At 53.2% G+C, this 20359-nt stretch overlaps 1 protein-coding gene across 5 annotated transcripts; it reads left to right on the forward strand.

The window, feature by feature from the left end:
- Window positions 1-1655: 1655 nt before the first annotated feature.
- On the forward strand, window positions 1656-19187 carry ARHGAP25 (Rho GTPase activating protein 25). 5 transcript variants are annotated; one of them, XM_058859192.1, is made up of 13 exons: window positions 1656-1887; window positions 3897-4090; window positions 5929-6016; window positions 6779-6898; window positions 7807-8014; window positions 10926-11058; window positions 11623-11696; window positions 12206-12327; window positions 12786-12979; window positions 13463-13986; window positions 14607-17470; window positions 17533-17598; window positions 18994-19187. In XM_058859192.1, the coding sequence occupies exons 1-11, from the start codon at window positions 1827-1829 to the stop codon at window positions 14815-14817; spliced, it is 1929 nt and encodes a 642-aa protein (XP_058715175.1). In that variant the 5' UTR covers window positions 1656-1826; the 3' UTR covers window positions 14818-17470; window positions 17533-17598; window positions 18994-19187. The 5 variants fall into 5 exon arrangements, with proteins under 5 accessions (XP_058715175.1, XP_058715176.1, XP_058715177.1 ...); XM_058859193.1 differs by lacking the exon at window positions 17533-17598 and having other exon boundaries at window positions 14607-16775; XM_058859194.1 differs by lacking the exon at window positions 17533-17598 and having other exon boundaries at window positions 14607-15486.
- The last annotated feature ends 1172 nt before the right edge of the window (window positions 19188-20359 follow it).

The raw sequence follows: 20359 nt of genomic DNA on the forward strand, positions 1-20359 counted from the left end.
TACTGGGAGTTAAAAACGGTGCTGGATCCAGGGCTCTTTCTGCTGGGGGTACAGCAGGAATGGAGCCACGTGAGGAGTTTTGGGTCCAGAACAGGGTTTTGGGTTAATCTCATCACTCCTGGCTGTTCTGCTGTGGGATTGCACACTGTCACGTTCTCTGGACCTTGGGCAGTGGAATCTGTGAGCTGGGGATCTCTGAGCTGGCTCCAGTCACTCTCCAGAGCAACAAAGTCATTTTTCAGCTGTGATTAACCCAAATTAACCCCAAATTAATTAACCCCAGCAGGTTCCATCCTGGCTGTGCAGTGACTGGGCACCCAGCAGGGTCTCCAGCGCTTTCCCTTCTCAGTTTATGTTAAAACACTGAAAAAAAATCCCATTTTCAGGTGGCTGAGAGGCTGCTGGGAATCACAACAGGAACCACGTCCTTGTTCATCCCCCTGCTGCTGTTGCTGCTTCTGCTCGGGGCAACTTCCCCCTTGTCAGGCTTGCCCAGGGTGGGGGAGATGGGGCTGGAGCCCCCAGCCCATCCTGGGGGGACCCTGGGGGTCAGAGCAGCTCCCAGCAGTTGTTGGGAGATTTGGGGGAATTCATTTCCTGCAGAAGCTTTGGGGGAGCTCTGCCGGCTTCTGCCGCTGGCAGGTTTTAGAAAATGTATTTTTATGTTATAAAATTACCAGGGGATGCCCCAGGACAGGCACAGAAGGGTTAAGGTCAGGATTAGGGTCAGGATTAGGGTCAGGATTAGGGTGAGGGTTTGGGGTGAGGGTTTGGGGTGAGGGTTTGGGGTCAGGATTAGGATCAGGGTTTGGGGTCAGGATTAGGGGTCACAATTAGGGGTCACAATTAGGGTCAGGGTTTGGGGTCAGGATTAGGGGTCAGGGTCAGGGTTTGGGGTCAGGATTAGGGTCAGGGTCAGGGTTTGGGGTCAGGATTAAGGGTCAGGGTCAGGGTTTGCGGTCAGGGTTTAGTGTCAGGGTTTGGGGTCAAGGTTTGGGGTCAGGATTAGGGGTCAGGGTTTGGGTCAGGGTCAGGGTTTGGGGTCAGGGTTTGGGGTCAGTGTCAGGGTTTGGGGTCAGGATTAAGGGTCAGGGTTTGGGGTCAGGATTAGGGGTCAGGGTTTGGGTCAGGGTTTGGGGTCAGTGTCAGGGTTTGGGGTCAGGGTTTAGTGTCAGGGTTTGGGGTCAGGGTTTGGGGTCAGGATTAGGATCAGGGTCAGAGTTTGGGGTCAGGATTAAGGGTCAGGGTTTGGGGTCAGGGTTTGGGGTCAGGATTAGGGTCAGGATCAGGATTAGGGGTCAGAATTCGTGTCAGGGTCAGGATTAGGGGTCAAGGTTTGGAGTCAGGATTAGGGTCAGGATCAGGATTAGGGGTCAGGATTAGGGTCAGGATCAGGATTAGGGGTCAGAATTCGGGTCAGGATCAGGATTAGGGGTCAGAATTCGGCTCAGATGTCACCCTGAGCTCCCAGCTGAGCTCTGTCCCCAGCAGATCTCCCCGGGGCCCTGCTCTGGGCTGTTCCTGCTCGGGGCAGCTCTCACAGCTCCAGGACACCCTCAAGTTCTGCCACCACTTCCTCAAATGCCGGGCCCGGGCTGGGCCGCGAGTCCCCCAGAGCCAGGACGGGACAGACGGGGGGACCAGGACCCGAGGACACCCCTGGGGAGGAACACGGGGCAGGAAAGGATTTCTGTGGGGTTTTACCCGCTGCTCTCAGAGGAAGGAAACTCGCTGCCAAAACAACCCAGCTGCTCCTCACGGGACCCGGCCCAGCTCCTGAGCAAGCCCACCCTGAGGGGAATAAATACAAAACTCCCTGATCCAAAATGTCCCTGAAGCTGCCACGGAACTGGGATTTCAACCTGAAGATGGATGCTGCAAAAATAGGTGAGTGTTTATTTGTTTCTTTGTGTGTCTGCCCGGGTGCCTCAGGGGCTGGGGGTGGCCGGGCCCAGCCGAGATCTCAGCTCTGGCCTCGGTGGGGGGATCTGACCCCAAAGTGCCAATTTGAGACAGAGCAGCTGATTTTTAAATGCTTTATAAGAAGTGATTTGCGAAGTTGTGAGCGAGGGATGCTGTGGGAGCAGGGGGATGGAGCTGCTGCCCCTCAAACCCAGCTTTGGGAGGATTGAAACCCCTCAAACCCAGCTTTGGGGGGATTTAAACCCCTCAAACCCAGCTTTGGGGGGATTTAAACCCCTCAGACCCAGCTTTGGGAGGATTTAAACCCCTCAAACCCAGCTTTGGGGGGATTTAAACCCCTCAGACCCAGCTTTGGGAGGATTTAAACCCCTCAAACCCAGCTTTGGGAGGATTTAAACCCCTCAAACCCAGCTTTGTGAGGATTTAAACCCCTCAGACCCAGCTTTGGGAGGATTTAAACCCCTCAGCCCGTTCTGGTGACACAAACCCGCAGCAGGTGAGGGATGAGGGACATGGCTGAGGCCAGAGGAAACAATCTCAGGTGTCCCAGCCCCTCCAATATTCCCAGAGCCATGGGATATGGGATTTATGGGCATTTATGGGCATTTATGGGGATTTATGGGCGCTTTGCTGAGAACCAACAACTTTTACAAGAGCTCCAAAGCCTCGGTGTCGCTCTGCTGTCGCTGCTGCTCCGGGGAGGGCGCAAAAACCGCATGGTGCGATTAAAAAAGAGCAACAAAACCAACCCCAAAAAACAGCGCTAATGATTTTGTTCTCACTTGCAAGACAATTCCTCCCACGCAGGAAAAAGGAAGCAAACGCTGGCAGCGACTGCAGCCACTTCCTTCGTCAACTGGGGCCAGTTCTGTCGGCAGAGAGCGGGGCCCTGAGCCTGTCCCTGTCCTGTGTCCCTCTGTCCCTGTGTGTCCCCCTGTCCCTGTGTGTCCATCTGTCCCTGTGTGTCCATCTGTCCCTGTCCTGTGTCCATCTGTCCCTGTCCTGTGTCCCCTGTCCCTGTGTGTCCCTCTGTCCCTGTGTGTCCCTCTGTCCCTGTGTGTCCCTCTGTCCCTGTGTGTCCCTCTGTCCCCACACTGTGTCCATCTGTCCTCACACTGTGTCCCTCTGTCCCCACACTGTGTCCCCTGTCCCTCTGTGTCCATCTGTCCTCACACTGTGTCCCTCTGTCCCCTGTCCTGTGTCCCCTGTCCCTCTGTGTCCATCTGTCCTGTCCCTCTGTGTCCATCTGTCCTCACATTGTGTCCCTCTGTCCCTGTCCTGTGTCCCCTGTCCCTCTGTGTCCGTCTGTCCCCTGTCCCTCTGTGTCCATCTGTCCTCACACTGTGTCCCTCTGTCCCTCTGTGTCCCTCTGTGTCCATCTGTCCTCACATTGTGTCCCTCTGTCCCCTGTCCTGTGTTTCCTGTCCCTCTGTGTCCATCTGTGTCCCTCTGTCCTGTCCCTCTGTGTCCCTCTGTCCCCTGTCCTGTGTCCCTTTGTGTCCATCTGTCCCCACACCGTGTCCCCCTGTCCCCACACCGTGTCCATCTGTCCCTCACCGTGTCCCCCTGTCCCAGACCGTGTCCGTCTGTCCCTCACGGTGTCCGTCTGTCCCCAGGCCGTGTCCGTCTGTCCCTCACCGTGTCCGTCTGTCCCTCACCGTGTCCCACACCGTGTCCCCCTGTCCCCACACCGTGTCCCCCTGTCCCTCACGGTGTCCGTCTGTCCCCAGGCCGTGTCCGTCTGTCCCTGACGGTGTCCGTCTGTCCCTCACGGTGTCCGTCTGTCCCTGACGGTGTCCGTCTGTCCCACACCGTGTCCCCCTGTCCCTCACGGTGTCCCCCTGTCCCTCACGGTGTCCCCCTGTCCCTCACGGTGTCCGTCTGTCCCTGACGGTGTCCCCCTGTCCCCAGGCCGTGTCCCCCTGTCCCTCACGGTGTCCGTCTGTCCCCAGACCATGTCCGTCTGTCCCCAGGCCGCTCCTGGAGCGTGATGAGTGGGGAGCCCTGGTGTGTGGGGCCGGGGTCCCCCCCGGTGCCGGAGCGGCCGCTCAAGCTGGGCTGGCTGAGGAAGCAGCGCTCCTTCGTCAGGAACTGGCAGCTGCGCTTCTTCGTGCTCCAGGGACAGCAGCTCCGATACTACAAGGATGAGGATGATGCCAAGCCCCAGGTGGGGAGAGAGAGCCCCAAACCCCCCCTGGGCTGAGGGTTTGGGGCTGGGGGAATTGGGGCTGGGGGAATTGGGGCTGGGGGAGTTGGGGTTGGGGGAATTGGGGTTGGGGGAATTGGGGCTGGGGGTTTGGGGCTGGGGGAATTGGGGCTGGGGGAGTTGGGGCTGGGGGAGTTGGGGTTGGGGGAATTGGGGCTGGGGGAATTGGGGTTGGGGGAATTGGGGCTGGGGGAGTTGGGGCTGGGGGAGTTGGGGTTGGGGGAGTTGGGGTTGGGGGAATTGGGGCTGGGGGAGTTGGGGTTGGGGGAATTGGGGCTGGGGGAATTGGGGTTGGGGGAATTGGGGCTGGGGGAGTTGGGGTTGGGGGTTTGGGGTTGGGGGAATTGGGGTTGGGGGAATTGGGGCTGGGGAATTGGGGTTGGGGGAATTGGGGCTGGGGGAATTGGGGTTGGGGGAGTTGGGGTTGGGGGTTTGGGGCTGGGGGAATTGGGGTTGGGGGAGTTGGGGCTCGGGAGTTGGGGCTGGGGGAGTTGGGGTTGGGGGTTTGGGGCTGGGGGTTTGGGGCTGGGGGTTTGGGGCTGGGGGAGTTGGGGTTAGGGGAATTGGGGCTGGGGGAATTGGGGTTGGGGGAGTTGGGGTTGGGGGAATTGGGGCTGGGGGTTTGGGGCTGGGGGAGTTGGGGCTGGGGGTTTGGGGCTGGGGGGTTTGGGGCTGGGGGAATTGGGGTTGGGGGAGTTGGGGTTGGGGGAATTGGGGCTGGGGGAGTTGGGGCTGGGGAATTGGGGCTGGGGGAATTGGGGTTGGGGGAATTGGGGTTGGGGGTTTGGAGTTGGGGTCTCCACCCTGCAGAGGAGAAGCTCTGGGTTGAGCTGTGGCCTCCCCGTGCCTGAAGGGAGCTGGAAGGAAAATGGGGAGAGACTTTCCACCAGGGCAAGGGGGAATGAATGAACTGCCAGGGGACAGGGATGGGATACTGGAAGAATTCCTGGTGGGGATGGAATTCCCAGAGCAGCTCTGGCTGCTCCTGGACCCCTGGAAGTGCCCAAGGCCAGGCTGGAGATGGCACTGGATGGACTTTAAGGTTCCTCCAAACCCAAACCAACCCAGAATTCCATGTGCTGGTTTAATGGGAATTTTGGGAAGGAATTCTCGGCCAGGACAGTGATAAATTCCCAGAGCAGCTGTGGCTGCTCCTGGATCCATGGAAGTCTCCAAGGCCAGGCTGGACAGGACTTGGAGCAGGGTCAGGGAGAGGTGTCCCTGCCATGGTAGGGGGTGGAACAAGATGATCTTTTCCCACCCAAACCATTCTGGAATTCTGTAATTCCATGAAATGTTTTGGAATGGGTCTGGGGCTGGGCACTGAAGGAGTTTTCTGCCTCTGGGCAGTAGCAGAGATGAAAGGTCCTAATCAGGAATTTATTGATGATTTGAATTCCTCTGATGCCTGCTGGGGCTCTGAGCCCAAGGACTGGGGAGCTGGGAAAAAACAGCTTTTAAACTTTTGGGTTTGAGTGATGCTGTGATAAAGGAACATTTCCCTGCCCCTGCCCAGCAGGAAGAGGATGTTCTGGGGTTTTCCCAAGTCCCTTCTCCTTTTTTCTCTCTCCTTCCACTCCCAACAAGGGCTAAAAGGACATGAGAAGTGAGAAAAAAGCCAGGAAAGCTCAAAAGAACTGGTTTTCTCCTTCTGAGAATCAGTTCACTGTTAAAAATGGCACTTTGGAAGTGGTTCCTGTTGCTTGAGGAGTCATTTGTGACTCTGGGTGTATCCAGTGCTCTGCTGCAGGTGTTTGAGGGCAGCGAGGGGCACTCAGGGATGCTCTGCTCTGTCCTAGGGCTGCCTGTCTCTCCAGGGCAGCACCGTCAAGGTGCCAGCCAGCAACCCAGAGGAGGGAGGGAAATTCATCTTTGAAATCATCCCAGGTGAGGCTTCCTCACTCCTACTCCTCCTCCTTCTTCTCCTCCTCCTCCTCCTCCTCCTTCTTCTCCTCCTCCTCCTCCTTCTTTCTCCTCCTCCTCCTCCTTCTCCTCCTTCTCCTCCTTCTCCTCCTTCTCCTCCTTCTCCTCCTTCTCCTCCTTCTCCTCCTTCTCCTCCTCCTTCTTTCTCCTCCTTCTCCTCCTTCTTTCTCCTTCTTTCTCCTCCTTCTTTCTCCTTCTTTCTCCTCCTTCTCCTTCTTTCTCCTCCTCCTCCTCCTCCTCCTCCTCCTTCTTTCTTCTCCTTCTCCTCCTTCTTTCTCCTTCTTTCTCCTCCTTCTCCTCCTCCTCCTCCTCCTCCTCCTCCTCCTCCTCCTCCTCCTCCTCCTCCTCACATCCTTTTGGGCAGGACTGGCCACCCAAAATCCCTCCCTTTTCCTTTTGCTCCCGCTTCTTTCCAAAGCTCCCAGAGTGCCATTCCATGGGGAAATGAATTTCTTAATTATTAAATTAATTAAATTAATTAAATTAAATATTAAATTAATATCCCCAGCCCCAGGGGGAGGAGAAGCTCCTCCAAGCTGCAGCTGCAGCACTTTCTCTTCCTTCCTTGCAGATCTCAAAGTGGGAAATGTCAAAGCTCCTCTCCCCCTGCAGCCAGCGGGGCTTTACCAGGGAAATTCAGAGCCAGAGAGGTTTCACAAAGAGAACACCAACAATAATAAATAATAAATGTGTATTTTCTCCTCCTTAAATGTGCTGTTTCTGCAGGGGGGTGTGGAGAGCAGAACCGAGCAGGGCAGGACTCCTGTGTGCTCATGGCCAGCTCCCAGGCTGAGATGGAGGAGTGGGTGAAATCCATCCGGAGAGCGCTGGGCTCCGCCTCAGGAGGTAAAAAATGGATCAGGGCCAGCTCCTGCAGGGGTGATTGTCACTGTGCTGGGGCCTGCAGCACTCCTGGGCCAGGGTTTGGCTCAGAAATCCCTGGAGAACGGGGCTGAAACCTGTCCCTGGTGACTCCCCTGGGAGCTGAGGCTGCTGCAAACTTGGTTTCTTGGTGGTGAGGAGAATTTTCTGGGCTGCCTTTACAAACTTGGTTTCTGGGTGCTGAGGAGAATTTTCTGGGCTGTCTTTGCAAACTTGGTGTCTGGGTGGTGAGGAGAATTTTCTGGGCTGCCTTTGCAAACTTGGTGTCTGCAGAGGGGTTTGCAGGGTTCTGGGGCCTGGCAGAGCAGCAGCTCCTGCTGGCCCCAGCACCTGGGGCAGGTGAGGTGTCCTTGATGCCCTGAGAGGCTCCCTGGAACAGAGGCCAGACAGAGTTAAAGGAATAAAGCAGGGATTTATTAAAAGGCCTGCAAATTATGTAAAAATGTGCCAGGGGAACAGAGGCCAGACAGAGTCAAAGGAATAAAGCAGGGATTTATTCAATTGTAAATGATGTAAAAATGTGCAAGATCCTGGCACAAGTGGCTCCACCCAACCCCTGGTGAGGAGTTTTCACACTTTCACAAGTTTTCATTTCCATATTGGGGTTATTTGTCCAATTCCAGCTTCAGGTGGTGAAGTCCCATCCTCCCAGTTTGCTTCCCTCAATTTGCTGTTTACACTTTTTGGGCTCGAAGCTGCAGTGCTGTCCTTGGTTCTGGGCTGGAAAAGGATTGTTGTGTGTGACTCTAAGTGAGGAGGAGTTGCTAGCACGTTGTGTGAAGTTCAGAGTTGTGTGCTAAGCTGGGAGATGTGGCAGCTGAAGCTGAAAGCATCGCCCAGAGCCGAGCTCTGAGCCCGTGCCCTGTCCCCAGCCGTGTTTGGGCAGAGCCTGGCAGACACCATGGCCTACGAGCAGAGATTTGGGCAGCTCCTGGTGCCCATCCTGGTGCAGAAAAGCGCTGAGTTCATCCTGGAGCACGGCGTGGCCGAGGAGGGGATCTTCCGCCTGCCCGGCCAGGACAGCCTGGTCAGGCGGCTCCGCGACGCCTTCGACGCCGGGGAGAGACCCTCCTTCCCCAGGTACCGCTGCTTCCTCCCCTCCCAGCCCAAATCCCAGGGAAAAACAGCCACTCCCACCCCCAGAGCCCTGCAGGAACCTTCCAGAAGGGCTTGGGGAGGAGAGGGCATTCAGCAGAAATCACAAAACAGAGCCAGAGGGTGCTGAGATTCCTGGAGAAGCACACGACTGTTACCGCTGAAAATGAACAGATCACACAGACACAGCTCGAGGTGTGCTGAAAGAAAGAAAGAGTTTATTTTTCCTCCCAGGATTTATACATTTTTGACCACAGCCAGGGATTGGATGGTCAGTTTGACACTTCCCACTGCACTGGCCATGAGAGAAAGAAAGAGTTAATTTTTCCTCCCAGGATTTAAAGGTTTCTGACCATGGCCAGGGGTTGGATGGTCAGGATAACACTTCCCCACTGCACTGGCCATGAGAGAAAGAGCAGAGTTTATTTTTCCTCCCAGGATTTATCGGTTTCTGACCACAGCCAGGGGTTGGATGGTCAGGATAACACTTCCCACTGCACTGGCCATGAAAGAAAGAGAAAGTTTATTTTTCCTCCCAGGATTTATACATTTTTGACCACAGCCAGGGATTGGATGGTCAGTTTGACACTTTCCCACTGCACTGGCCATGAGAGAAAGAAAAAGTTTATTTTTCCTCCCAGGATTTAAAGTTTTCTGACCACAGCCAGGGATTGGATGGTCAGGATAACACTTCCCCACTGCACTGGCCATGAGAGATGCCCATCACAAGACGTGGAACAGAAAGAATGTCCACATATCTATAGTTACTGACTTGGGAAAGTCTTTAGAAAACCATGGCAGCAAGCTCAGAAGCTGAGTTTTCAGGGTGACACACGACCACAGCAGGATTGGAGGGGGAGTGTTAGGAAGCTGCTAACACCCAGAGTGCCCAGTGCAGGGCATTGTTAGATCCTACAAAAACACAGCTCTGGAAAAACCCTTCTGTGTTTGTGTGTGTTTGTAAAAATAACAATATTTTACAACTCCAACCAACCCTAAAAATAACCGAGCTGGGGCGTTTTTGCTTGAGGTTTATAAGAGTTTAGTGACTTGAAGGTAGGTCAGATGAGAGGCCCCTGCTCTTGACAGTGTCCCCTTGACAGGATGTAAATACAAGAGCTGCAAAGCTGCAAACATCTGTCCCAGCACAGCATCCCCAGGGATCACTGCTGCTGCTGCTGCTGCTGCTGCTGCTGGTGCTGCTGCTGCTGCTGGTGCTGCTGCTGCTGGTGCTGGTGCTGCTGCTGCTGCTGCTGCTGCTCCTCCTGCTGCTGCTGCTGCTGCTGCTGCTCCTCCTGCTGCTGCTGCTGCTCTGCTGCTGCTGCTGCTCCTCCTGCTGCTGCTGCTGCTGCTGCTCTGCTGCTGCTCCTGCTGCTGCTGCTGCTGCTGCTGCTGCTGCTGCTGCTGCTGCTGCTGCTGCTGCTGCTCTGCTGCTGCTCTGCTGCTGCTGCTGCTGCTGCTGCTGCTGCTGCTCTGCTGCTGCTGCTGCTGCTGCTGCTGCTCTGCTGCTGCTGCTCTGCTGCTGCTGCTGCTGCTGCTCTGCTGCTGCTCTGCTGCTGCTGCTCTGCTGCTGCTGCTGCTGCTGCTGCTGCTGGTGCTGGTGCTGGTGCTGCTGCTGCTGCTGCTCTGCTGCTGCTGCTCTGCTGCTCTGCTGCTGCTGCTGGTGCTGGTGCTGCTGCTGCTGCTGCTGCTGCTCTGCTGCTGCTCTGCTGCTCTGCTGCTGCTGCTGCTGCTGCTGCTGCTGGTGCTGGTGCTGGTGCTGCTGCTGCTGCTGCTGCTGCTCCTGCTGCTGCTGCTGCTGCTCCTGCTGCTGCTGCTGCTGCTGCTGCTGCTGCTGCTCCTGCTCTGCTGCTGCTGCTCTGCTGCTGCTGCTCTGCTGCTGCTGCTGCTGCTCTGCTGCTGCTGCTGCTGCTCTGCTGCTGCTGCTGGTGCTGCTGCTGCTGCTGCTCCTCCTGCTGCTCCTCCTGCTGCTGCTGCTGCTCCTCCTGCTGCTGCTGCTGCTGCTGGTGCTGCTGCTGCTGCTCTGAAATCCTGGGGAGGCTCTGAGGGTCTGCAGGCGGCCCCTTGGAGCCCAGCATGGGATGGGAGATGGGAAAAGGGTTTTGGTTGGGATTTGACATGGGAAAAGGGTTTTGATTGGGATGGGAGAAGGGTTTTGATTGGGATGGGAGAAGAGTTTTGATTGGGATAGGAGATGGGAAAAGGGTTCTGATTGGGATGGGAGAAGGGAGAATGGTTTTGATTGGGATGGAAGATGGGAGAAGGGTTTTGTTTGGGATGGGAGAAGGGAGAATGGTTTTGATTGGGATGGGAGATGGGAGAAGAGTTTTTCTTGGGATGGGAGATGGGAAAAGGGTTTTTTCTCCTTTTTCCTTGCTTCTCCACCCCTTTGAATGCAGTGACAGGAGGTGCTGCTCCAGAATTGCAGCTCCCTCTCGTTAATGAGGTTGGCTCTGTGGGTGTCTGGTGGGTGAAGAAAAGTGATTTTGGGTTCCCAGAGCAGAGCAGGGAGAGTGAGACAATCCCTGTGTTGTGCCAGGGGCAGCTGCTGTTGGCTTTGGCTCTGGCTGTGCCCAGAGCTGTGCCCAGAGCTGTGCAGGGTGATCAGGATGCCCAAGGGAAGGGTGAAGCTGACACTCTGTGACTTTGTGCTGGCTCCAAACTCATCTCTGGAGGGAGGCAGGAGCCCTCTAAGTGAATTTCCTGCTATCCCAGCTCAGCCCAGGTGTGGACACCAGCACCTGCCACCCTCAAGGTGGAGAAAATCCCCAGCAAGCCTTCATTTCCCTGGCTGTGTCTCCCCCAGGTCTCCTGTTCCCATCTCTGTCTCCCCACAGAGCTCCAGCAGAGCCTCGTGGGGCCCTGCTGGGGTTGATTTTCTCTCTGCCCCTGGCAGGGACACCGATGTCCACACCGTGGCCTCCCTGTTCAAGCTGTACCTGCGGGAGCTCCCGGAGCCCGTCGTGCCCTGGCTGCAGTACGAGGATTTCCTGCTCTGTGGGAAGCTTCTGGAAGCTGATGAGACAAAGGTAGAGGTGCTTTCGTGTTCCTCCTGGCCTTAAAATCAGGTTCAGTGCCAGTTTGGTTGTGAGCTGGAGGTGCCTGTGGGGCTTTGGAATCTGGGGAGGGAAAAAAGAAGGAAAAAAACCTAAAAAACTCCCCCAAAGCCAGTGGGGTTTCCCAGCTTGGCCACATAGGTCTGTGAATTTTAAAGCTTAAATTTCTGCTTTTCTTTGGGGTTAAAAACATCCTAAATGTTTCTACACAAGAGACTGGAGGAGATGAGGCAGGATCAGCTCTGTCCAGAGCTCACCCTGGCTGGAGGGGACCCTGCTCCTCCTTCCAGAAACCTCTCAGTGTCCCATGGAGAAAGAACTCCAAGGGGACAAATGCCAGGAGAATTGGAGCCATGGAATAACTGAGTTTGGAAAAGGTCCCCAGGATCATCCACCACGGTGTCCCCTGTCCCCAAGTGCCACCACTCGTGTTTGGAGCCCTGCAGGGCTGGGGACTCCCCCAGAGCCCTGGGACCCCACACTGGAGCTGTGCTTTGCTGCCTGTGAATGCTCCTGGAGCTGTTTCTCACCTTGCAGGGCCAGCAGGAGCTGCTGAAGCAGCTGTCCCTCCTCCCCAGAGACAACTACAACCTCCTCAGCTACATCTGCAGGTCAGTGCTCTGCTCAGCTCAGCTCTGTGTCACCCCAAAGGATGATTCCTCCAGGCAGAGCCTTCCCCAGCTCTGCTGTGGCTCCCTTTGAGTCACCAGAGCCCCAGTTTTGATTTCAGCCCCTTGGGTAAAGCCCCTGATAATGTCTGAGCATGAATCACCACCCTCAAACTCACTTAAAAATCCCTGAGAATTGAAACCAGATGTAGTTTTCCTGGACAAAAGCACCAAAACTTCTGGGTTTCACCCAGCCTGGGTGGTTTCTTCTCTGCTTGGGGATTTGAGGATGGGATTCCCTTTCTCTCTGATTTGTTTCAAGAGGAGCAGCTCCTCACTTGCTGATTTTTGTTCTGGCAAGAGCCAAATGTTCTAATTCTAAGGCCAAATGTTTCTGTCCTTGTGACTGAGAGGAAGAGCTGGCAGGATGAATCAGGATTTTTTTCACCAGTGAGGCTTTTTCTGCAATCTTCCACCTCTGATGTGAAATATTTCCTCTGGAATTCTGGCAGGTTTCTCTTCGAAATTCAACTGAACTCCAGCGTCAACAAGATGAGCGTGGACAACCTGGCAACAGTGATTGGAGTGAACCTCATCAGACCCAGGGTGGAGGACCCTGCAGTTATCATGAGAGGTAAAAGGGACTCCTGGAATAATTGGCATGCTGAAATCCTGAGCTGAACCTGGAAATTAAAGATTAATTAAAGATTAATTAAAGATTTTCTGTGGTGGAGCTGAAGGAAATCCAGGAATGTGCCGTGAGTGCAGCAGGGCAGGGTCAGGCCGTGTGTTTGTTGGGCTGTAAAAGTGTTCATGGTGACAAAACCCCTCAGGAATTACACTCTGTGTGTTCCCCTCATGGAGCTCAGCAGATTCAGGAGTTTGGTGAGGTCATCTCTGCAGGAAGGTATAAAACCCTTCCTGGGGGAGCTCAAATGTGGGTGCTCATTTCCTTTCACTCATTGCATTTATTTTATTTGGCTTTATGATCCTGCTCCTTGTTTCCTGCTCCATTTTAGACACCAGAAAGACCAAACAGAAAAGGGATCCCGTGGCACTGAGTTTGCCCCTGAGCCTCTCTGATTCCTGCAGGCACACCCCAGGTCCAGAAGGTGATGACTGTGATGATCAGTGACCACCAAAAGCTCTTTCCCCCATCCAAGGACGTGCCTCCCTCCCCACCTGCCCAAAAAAACGAGAAGAAAGCTCCTGTCCCTCGCAGCTCTGTGGGCTGGGGGGCTGCAGAGGACCCCACAGCTCCCAGAGCCTCCACCCAGAGGCAAATGGTAAGGATGGATCCCCAGGGGGAGAAATCAACGTTCATTTAACGTGTGGTTAATTGTGGCAGGCTCTGACAGGTCAGCCAGCCCTGAAAGCACTTGCTACTTATGGGTTAAAAAAGCTGTATCTGTCACCCCTGGGATATTTATATCAGGAAAATGATGTAGATAAACTTTCCACTTTCCTGTGGAAAATCTGCTCTTCTGGAGAACATGAAAACTCCCCAAGCTTTTTGGCTAAACTGTCAAACACACGAAACTTTCTCAGCTCAGGCTGGTGAAGGGAAAACAATGAGGATTAAAGGTTTTTCCCTGAAGGAATCTCTGCAAAAATGGTAAATGTGGTGCAATTCAGGATGGGTTTTTCTAATGGAAAAGTGTGGCCATTCCTCCAGCACGTTCAAATGTCACTTTGTCACTTTGTCACTGCAGTGGCAGCAGTGGCCTCTCCTCTCCAGGGCTCTCCCAAAGCCATGCTCTGTTTTCCAGAGGGATCACCCCAACTCCAGCAGCGCCCCTGGGGAGGACACAGAGCCCAAAGACACTCTGGGAAGGTGGGAAACACAGCCAAGGAAAAGAACCCAGACTTTACCCACCAGGAAATGCTCGCTGGCAGCGGCTGCTCCGGGGGAGAGGGGCAGCAAGGACAGGAACGATGCCCTCAGCAGTGATTTTTGGAGAGGCAGCACACACCCTGCAGCCTCTGATGGACACAAGAGAACGTTGTCTCATGATCTCTTCAAGCTGCTGGACCTGCACAGGGCTGGGGAGAGCGTTTCCCCCTGGCAGGCAGAGAGTGGGGAGGGCTCCAGCCCTGCCAGCAGCATCTCCGAGAAGGAATTCCTGCCCTGCTTCAGCCAGGAGCCAAAGGAAGCTGCCAGTGCCAGCAGCAGCAGCCCTGCTGAGGAGCCCAGCCCCGAGCAGGAGAGCAGGGAGAGCCTGCAAAGCCTGCTCCTCAAGCTGCAGAAGGATCTGGAGGCGCAGAGAAATGACTACGAGGGGCAAATGGAAAGGTAAGTGCAGGGTGGGGAGTGTGCAGCTGGTGTTGGGACAGCAAACACAGCACAGATCGTTTAGCAGCAGTGCTGAATGATAAAATACAGCTTTTAACAGGCTGAAAATCAATGTGCTGTGCTCTCACCACGGTGGGTGATGTGTGATTGCAGCATCAGTGCTCCCCAGCTCTTCCCACGTCATTCAGTGGCACTGAAATGTTCCTGCATTCCCTTGCACTTCCATAATTCCTGTGATTGTCTCAGACCCTCCAGAGTTCACCAGAATTCATCATCACACCCTTGGTTGTAACCATCAGCCCCACATATTGTTATTAAATTATGGCTGGTATCAGTCATAATTTATAATTTATTTTTAATGATTTATTATTAAATTATTTATAATTAAATATTAGAAATTATAAAATTAAAAATGATTTATAATTTAAATTTATAATTATATAATCCCACTATCAGTACACACACATCACATTTATTGATTTATTGCATCTGAAGGGCTCAGGACAGCACCTCTGGATTGTTTTGCTGTTTAATGATGCTGAGCTCAGACTCCCTGAGAGCCAAATGATTTCCCAGCCCTTTTCCAGCCCAATCCTTTCCAATCCTGTTTCCCTTCACAGCCTCCAGAAGGAAAACTACGAGGTCTGGGCCAAAGTGGTGAGGCTGAAGCAGGACTTGGAGCAGGAGAAGAAGAAATGTGGGGAGCTGGAGCTGAGGCTGAAGAGGGCAGAGCAGGCACGGGAGGAGCTGGAGAAGAAAACCAAGGAGCTGGAGGAGGAGATAAAAAACTTAACTCGAGCCACGAGCCAGACTGGTGCCAAAAGCAACTAGGAGGAGACACTGAGCTTCTCACAGACACCAAATGCAGAAATGCACAGGAATTGCAGCTCCAGAGCCAGGGATTTGCATTGTGCAGGGTCCTGCTGCTGCCCACAGGCCGAGGGGGAGGAAGGAGAGCAGAGCTCAGAGCTTGGTTCACGCTCTGAACCTGGAAATTTCAAAAATATCCTTCAGCTTTTTTTTTTTTGGGTGTGTTTATTTCAAGTCTTCTTGCTCAGGTTGGCTGGAGAACAGGCCAGCACTTCCTGCTGCTCAGGCAGAATTGCACTCACAAGTTTGGGGTATGGACATTGTGCCTTGACAGAAAGAAACCAGAAGTGTCTCTCCTCCAGCTGCCTGGAAAAACCTCCCTGGATGCTGGATCTGGGCAGCAGCAACTCCAGCACAGGAATTCTGATTTTTCCCTGATGGAAAAATCATTCATCTCCTTGTGAGATGAAGAGAATGAGGATTTATGATTTTTTTGAATTGAGTTTTTTCCAGAGATGGAGAATTGTGAACTGCAGCCTTCAAAGGATGACAAAGCTGCAGTTATTTATTGGCCCTGCTCTGCTGTTCTGTCCTTCCTGAAGAGCAGAACAGGATTTTCTCAGCTCTTGTGGAACCTTGGATTTGCAGCCCAGTGAGGACGTTTGGCCTCTCCCCATCAAGGACCCAAAGGTGTCCCCGTGGTTTTTTGTCACCTTTCTGCTCATCCCTCACCCCTGCCAGGCTCCTTCCAGCCCTGCCACAGCTTTTGGTGGAGGAAAGAAGAGTCACAGGACTGCAAACAGTTCTTTTCTCCCACAGAAAACCTTTCATTTATTTATTTGAGGAGGGGGAACAGCCCCTGGCTGGGGACAGGAAAGGGAAAAGCAGAGAAATCTGCAGTTTTCCAGCAGGACCCTGAGGGGATCACCACTCTGGGTTCTGGCTGCTGAGGATTTGGTTTTGGTGAGGTAAAATTCATCTCCAGCCAGGCTGCAGAGCTGAGTGACAGGGAAAAGAAACTGGGAGGAGAAAGGGACAGAGGGAAATGGAAACAAGAGGAGATGGGAGTGGGAAAATGTTATTGGAGAATAAAAGTCAGCCTTGGGTATAAACAGCTGCTGCTCTCAGCCTTGCTGGGGACTGGTTCAGCCCTAAAACTGAGCCCAGACTCAGCCTCAGATTGGGTTTGGTGCACTGAACCCAGCTTTACTCAGCTGTGGATGTAAAGCCTGGGGGGGAAGGAGCTGAGCTGAATTCAAAAATCCAACCCCCAAGTGGCTTGTTTGACCTCCAGCCCCTGACTCCAGGGGTTTTCCTGGGCACAGAATCCCCAGAGCTCCTCCTTTCTGTGTTTATTTTATATTTTACCTCTGCAAGGAGCTCCTCACCAATCCAGGAGCCACCAGGGAGAAACTTCTGGGTCGGGTCCAGGAGCAGCGTGGTGAACATCTGGGCTGGAAATGCCACACGCTCCTTTCTGCAAAGATCAAAAGTGTGAAGAGGCCAATAATTCCTTCAGAGCAGACTGTGCTGACGTGCAGAGGCTTGGCTGGGGCTCAGAAAGCTCCAGCATTAGGACAAGTGCACGTTATTTAAAATAAACTGTGCATTCCTCTGCTTCCGCTCAGATAGGCCCTGAGGAGCAGAGGGGCTCCTCTGGAGATGTTCCACACATTATTCACATTTGCAGGGTTTGTAGAGGTCATCTGGGAAAAAAAGAGACTTCCCAGTGGAGCTCAGGTGGGCTGGAAGCTCCTTGTGAGATGGAAGAGAATGAGGATTTATGATTTTATTTAATTGAGATTTTTCCAGAGATGGAGAATTGTGAAGTGCCCGTGTGAACCTGCAGATTTTCCATCCCTGAGGGCTGCAGGTGTCCTCTCTGCCTGCTCTGGATTTTCTGCACATCACAAGGACTGACTGAAATGCTGCCCAGCCTGCATCTCCTCCATTTCCCCAGGCCATGAAGCTTTTTTGGGGTGGGAGCAGCAGAGAATTCTCCTGTTCCTGGGACACAACAAACAGATCACAGTGGAGATTATAAATCTCTGTCTACCACCGAGATCAAAGATCCTTCCCAGCCCTGTCCTGTAGGCTTGGAAACCTTCAAAAAGACATTTTTTACCCCTGAACCCTCCTCACTGCCCTGTGAGAGCTTTACCAAGGTGCTAACCCAGATTTTCCTCTCCTTTTAAATTTCCAAATTAGAGCTGTCAAACCACAGATCCCAACACATCCTAAACTCCTCAGTCTGGGATGAAATCACCACCTTTTAGGCCCTGCTTTCATTCCCCTCACTTTGTGCCAGAGCAGAAACTCTGTTTTGCTCTGCTCAGGTATTTACTAAATAAATTCATTTAAGAATTCACTCTGTTTTATCCAAGGCTTTGGTCAGGCAAGAAAATAAAACTCTGCTTCCCCCATGATGGCGTTTGGATCCCAGTCACTCCTATTGTGACTTTCCCCTCATATTTATCAAAGTTGTGTTTTTTGGCACGATAGGAACTTTCCTTTTTTAGCCTGGCCAGTGCTGAGAGGAGCACGTTGCAGTGGGAGGCGAGGTGGACGTGCAGGAATTGTCCAGCAGTGGCTGAGGAGGCTCTGTCCAGAGCCCAGGAGCAGCGAGAACATCTCGTTCTCCCCAGAAATCCCAGTCCATCCATCCTTCCTCCAGGTGGGAGCTGGGAGAACATCTCGTTCTCCCCAGAAATCCCAGCCCATCCATCCTTCCTCTAGGTGGGAGCTGGGAGATGCCCCCAGACCAGGCTGGTTTTGGGAAGGGGACACCTCCAAGGCTTCCAGGTGGGGAGGAGGAGGTGTCCCAAGGGCTGGGAGCAGCCCCACCTGCCCTGGGTTCTCCTTCCTGCAGCGCTGGGATCCACAAAACCACAGGAAAAATAACCTGGGAAAAAAGGAGTATCCTGATGATTCCAGGGATCACAGGAAAAATAACCTGGAAAAAAAAAAGGAATATCCTGATGATTCCAGGGATCACCAGGGATCATAGGAAAAATAACCTGGGAAAAAAAAGGAATATCCTGATGATTCCAGGGATCACAGGAAAAATAACCTGGGAAAAAAAGGAATATCCTGATGATTCCAGGGATCACCAGGGCAGGGATCACCAGGGATCACAGGAAAAATAACCTGGGAAAAAAGGAACATCCTGATGATTCCAGGGATCACCAGGGATCACAGGAAAAATAACCTGGAAAAAAAAAGGAATATCCTGATGATTCCAGGGATCACCAGGGCAGGAGGAAACAGGACTGGGAGCTCTCTAAATGAGCTCTTCCTTGGAGAAAATCCTCATCTGCTGGAGGTTTGGGAAGGCTGGGATTTCACCCTGGGTTCAACAATAATTCATCCTGAGCACCGATGCTCCAGCCCTGGGGGAATCCACGCTGCCAAAATCTCCCCACCAAGGGCAGCTCCCCCTTTCCTCTGCAGGGAATTGCCACCAGCAGAGGGAAATTTGGGTTGGGTTTCTCCATAAATCAGGTTCCAGACACAGAGGAAGGGATTTTTCCCAGCTGTGGGGCAGAGCAGAGGCCCCAGTGGTGCTGCAGGACTCCAGCAGGAGACAGCAGAAGGAAATTCCCTGTTTTTCCTGAGCCCATCACAGGAGGAAACTTCCCAAACAGCTTGGCCATTTGTAACTTTTCTCTAAAAAGTCTTTTTTTTTCTGTTTCTCTGTTTCTGCTGCATCTCTTCTGTATTTTTCTTTTTATTCTTGCATTTCTCAGCCTCCTTTGGACTGAATTCTTTTGGGATCCTCCCTTGGATCTCAGGGATCCTGAGGGAGGATCCCAAAAGAATTCAGGATCCCTGAGATCCTGAATATCTCAGTTCTTATGATTCAAAGAAAACTCCTGAGCTCGTTAGAATCTTGTTTCTTGTGTTTATTAACAGGTGATCACAAAACTTAACAGATCTCTCCAGGCTGGTCACAAGGTTCATCTTTGCAATCTGGTTTATTTCTTTCTTTTGATGGTACAATCAAAACTTCGTGTCTGATGCACAAAATGGCCCCAAAATACGCAGTTCTTTTATCTTTATATTTATTTTTACCCAATTAACAATAGACAGGTATATTATTTTTCTTAATGACCCAAAGACCCATCACCTCTGTGCTGCACTGTGGCATTTTCTATCCAATCACTCGCTATTAATTACCTATTATTACTTTTCACACAGAGCTCTGTCCCTGTGGTCTCCTGCATCACGGAGGCTTGTGAAAATCTGCTTTATCACAGGGTGATATTTCATCCCTCTTCACAGCACGTCCCAGAAACAAGAGCTGGCAGCAGGGCAGCGTTCCTGGATCCTCAGCTGGGAGAGATTTCCCCGTGCCAGGGGGGCAGGGGTGAGGCTGTGACCCCTGGCTGACGACAGCAAGACAATTCCTGGCCTGGCTCCTGCCATGTGAGAGGTGAATCTTCCCTTTCCCTGGCAGCGTTTCCTTCCTCATCTCCCTGATAAAGGCTGCTCCCCTCCAGCTCCACCTTCCCTGGGTGAGATCCACACTCCAGCCCGAGGGCCAGGAGGGGTTTGGAGTCTTTTCAGTGACACCTTCACCCCGTGTGTCCCTTGCTGGAGCTCCAGGGATGGAGTTTTGAGCGCTGTCAAGTGTTCCCTTCACGTGCATCCGCGTTTCTGATGGCCCTGGAAGGCTGGTGCTGATCCCAAGTGCTGAGAGCTCCATGGAAATGCCTTTCCAAAAGGAGTCAGGAGGTCAGCCAAGCACCCCAAGGACAGTTGTTCCCAACACAACAGCTCCAGACAGCGCTGAGGAGTGAAAGGTCAAAACATCCACTGCAAACTGGAGTGCTGTCACACCCTGGGATGTTTCCACTGGGGGACCTTGTGACATCCCTGCTACCCAGGGTAAAGAAAGCTCTGGAAAGTGTGAAATGGGGATAAATCCCATTTACAGTTTGCCATGGGATGGTTGGAAGGGGCTCAGAGCCCGTTCAGTGCCACCCCAGCCATGGCAGGGACACTTTTCCCTGTCCCAGCTGCTCCAAACCCGGCCTTGGGCACTGCCAGGGATGCAGGGCAGCCCCAGCTCCTCTGGGAATCTGCTGAAGGAATCAATCCAACCTAAATTAACTCATTTAACCCCAAACTTTATAAACACCCCCAAACCTGCCAGCCACAGGAGCAGGCAGAGCCCTCCCAAAGCTTCTTCATCCCCGAGCAGGCAGCGGTGACAGCTCAGGAAACGGATTCCACCAAATCTCACAACAACTGAGGGCAGCTGCTCTAATCTCGGCCAGATAAGGAGTTGCCACAGCAAATCCAACATAAATCCGAGTTCCCCTGGCAGCCGGGGCTGGTGCTGAGCTGCTGCTGCTGCAGCTGATGGCAGAGACCGCCCTGCCTCACTCAGCTCCGCTGCTTTTCAACAGGGAGTGACGCTCCCAGCCTGGACAGGCTCAGCCACACCAGGGTGAAGGACACTGGGCAGCTCTGAGCATCCCTGAAACACACAGCACAAACACGGCCAGCAGCTCCTGCTGCCATTGCTGTCATGCTCATTTAGAGATAAATTATAAAAAAA

The sequence above is a fragment of the Poecile atricapillus genome, chromosome 29 (assembly GCF_030490865.1).
Source record: "Poecile atricapillus isolate bPoeAtr1 chromosome 29, bPoeAtr1.hap1, whole genome shotgun sequence".
Taxonomy (NCBI): Eukaryota; Metazoa; Chordata; class Aves; order Passeriformes; family Paridae; genus Poecile; species Poecile atricapillus.

Excerpts from the sequence above, each read along its gene's own strand:
- ARHGAP25 (XM_058859192.1), top strand. The coding sequence starts at position 1,827 with ATGTCCCTGAAGCTGCCACGGAACTGGGATTTCAACCTGAAGATGGAT. Across the intron at positions 11,059-11,622 it reads TGGAAGCTGATGAGACAAAG|GGCCAGCAGGAGCTGCTGAA; the intron begins GTAGAGGTGCTT and ends CTCACCTTGCAG. Across the intron at positions 11,697-12,205 it reads CTCCTCAGCTACATCTGCAG|GTTTCTCTTCGAAATTCAAC; the intron begins GTCAGTGCTCTG and ends GAATTCTGGCAG.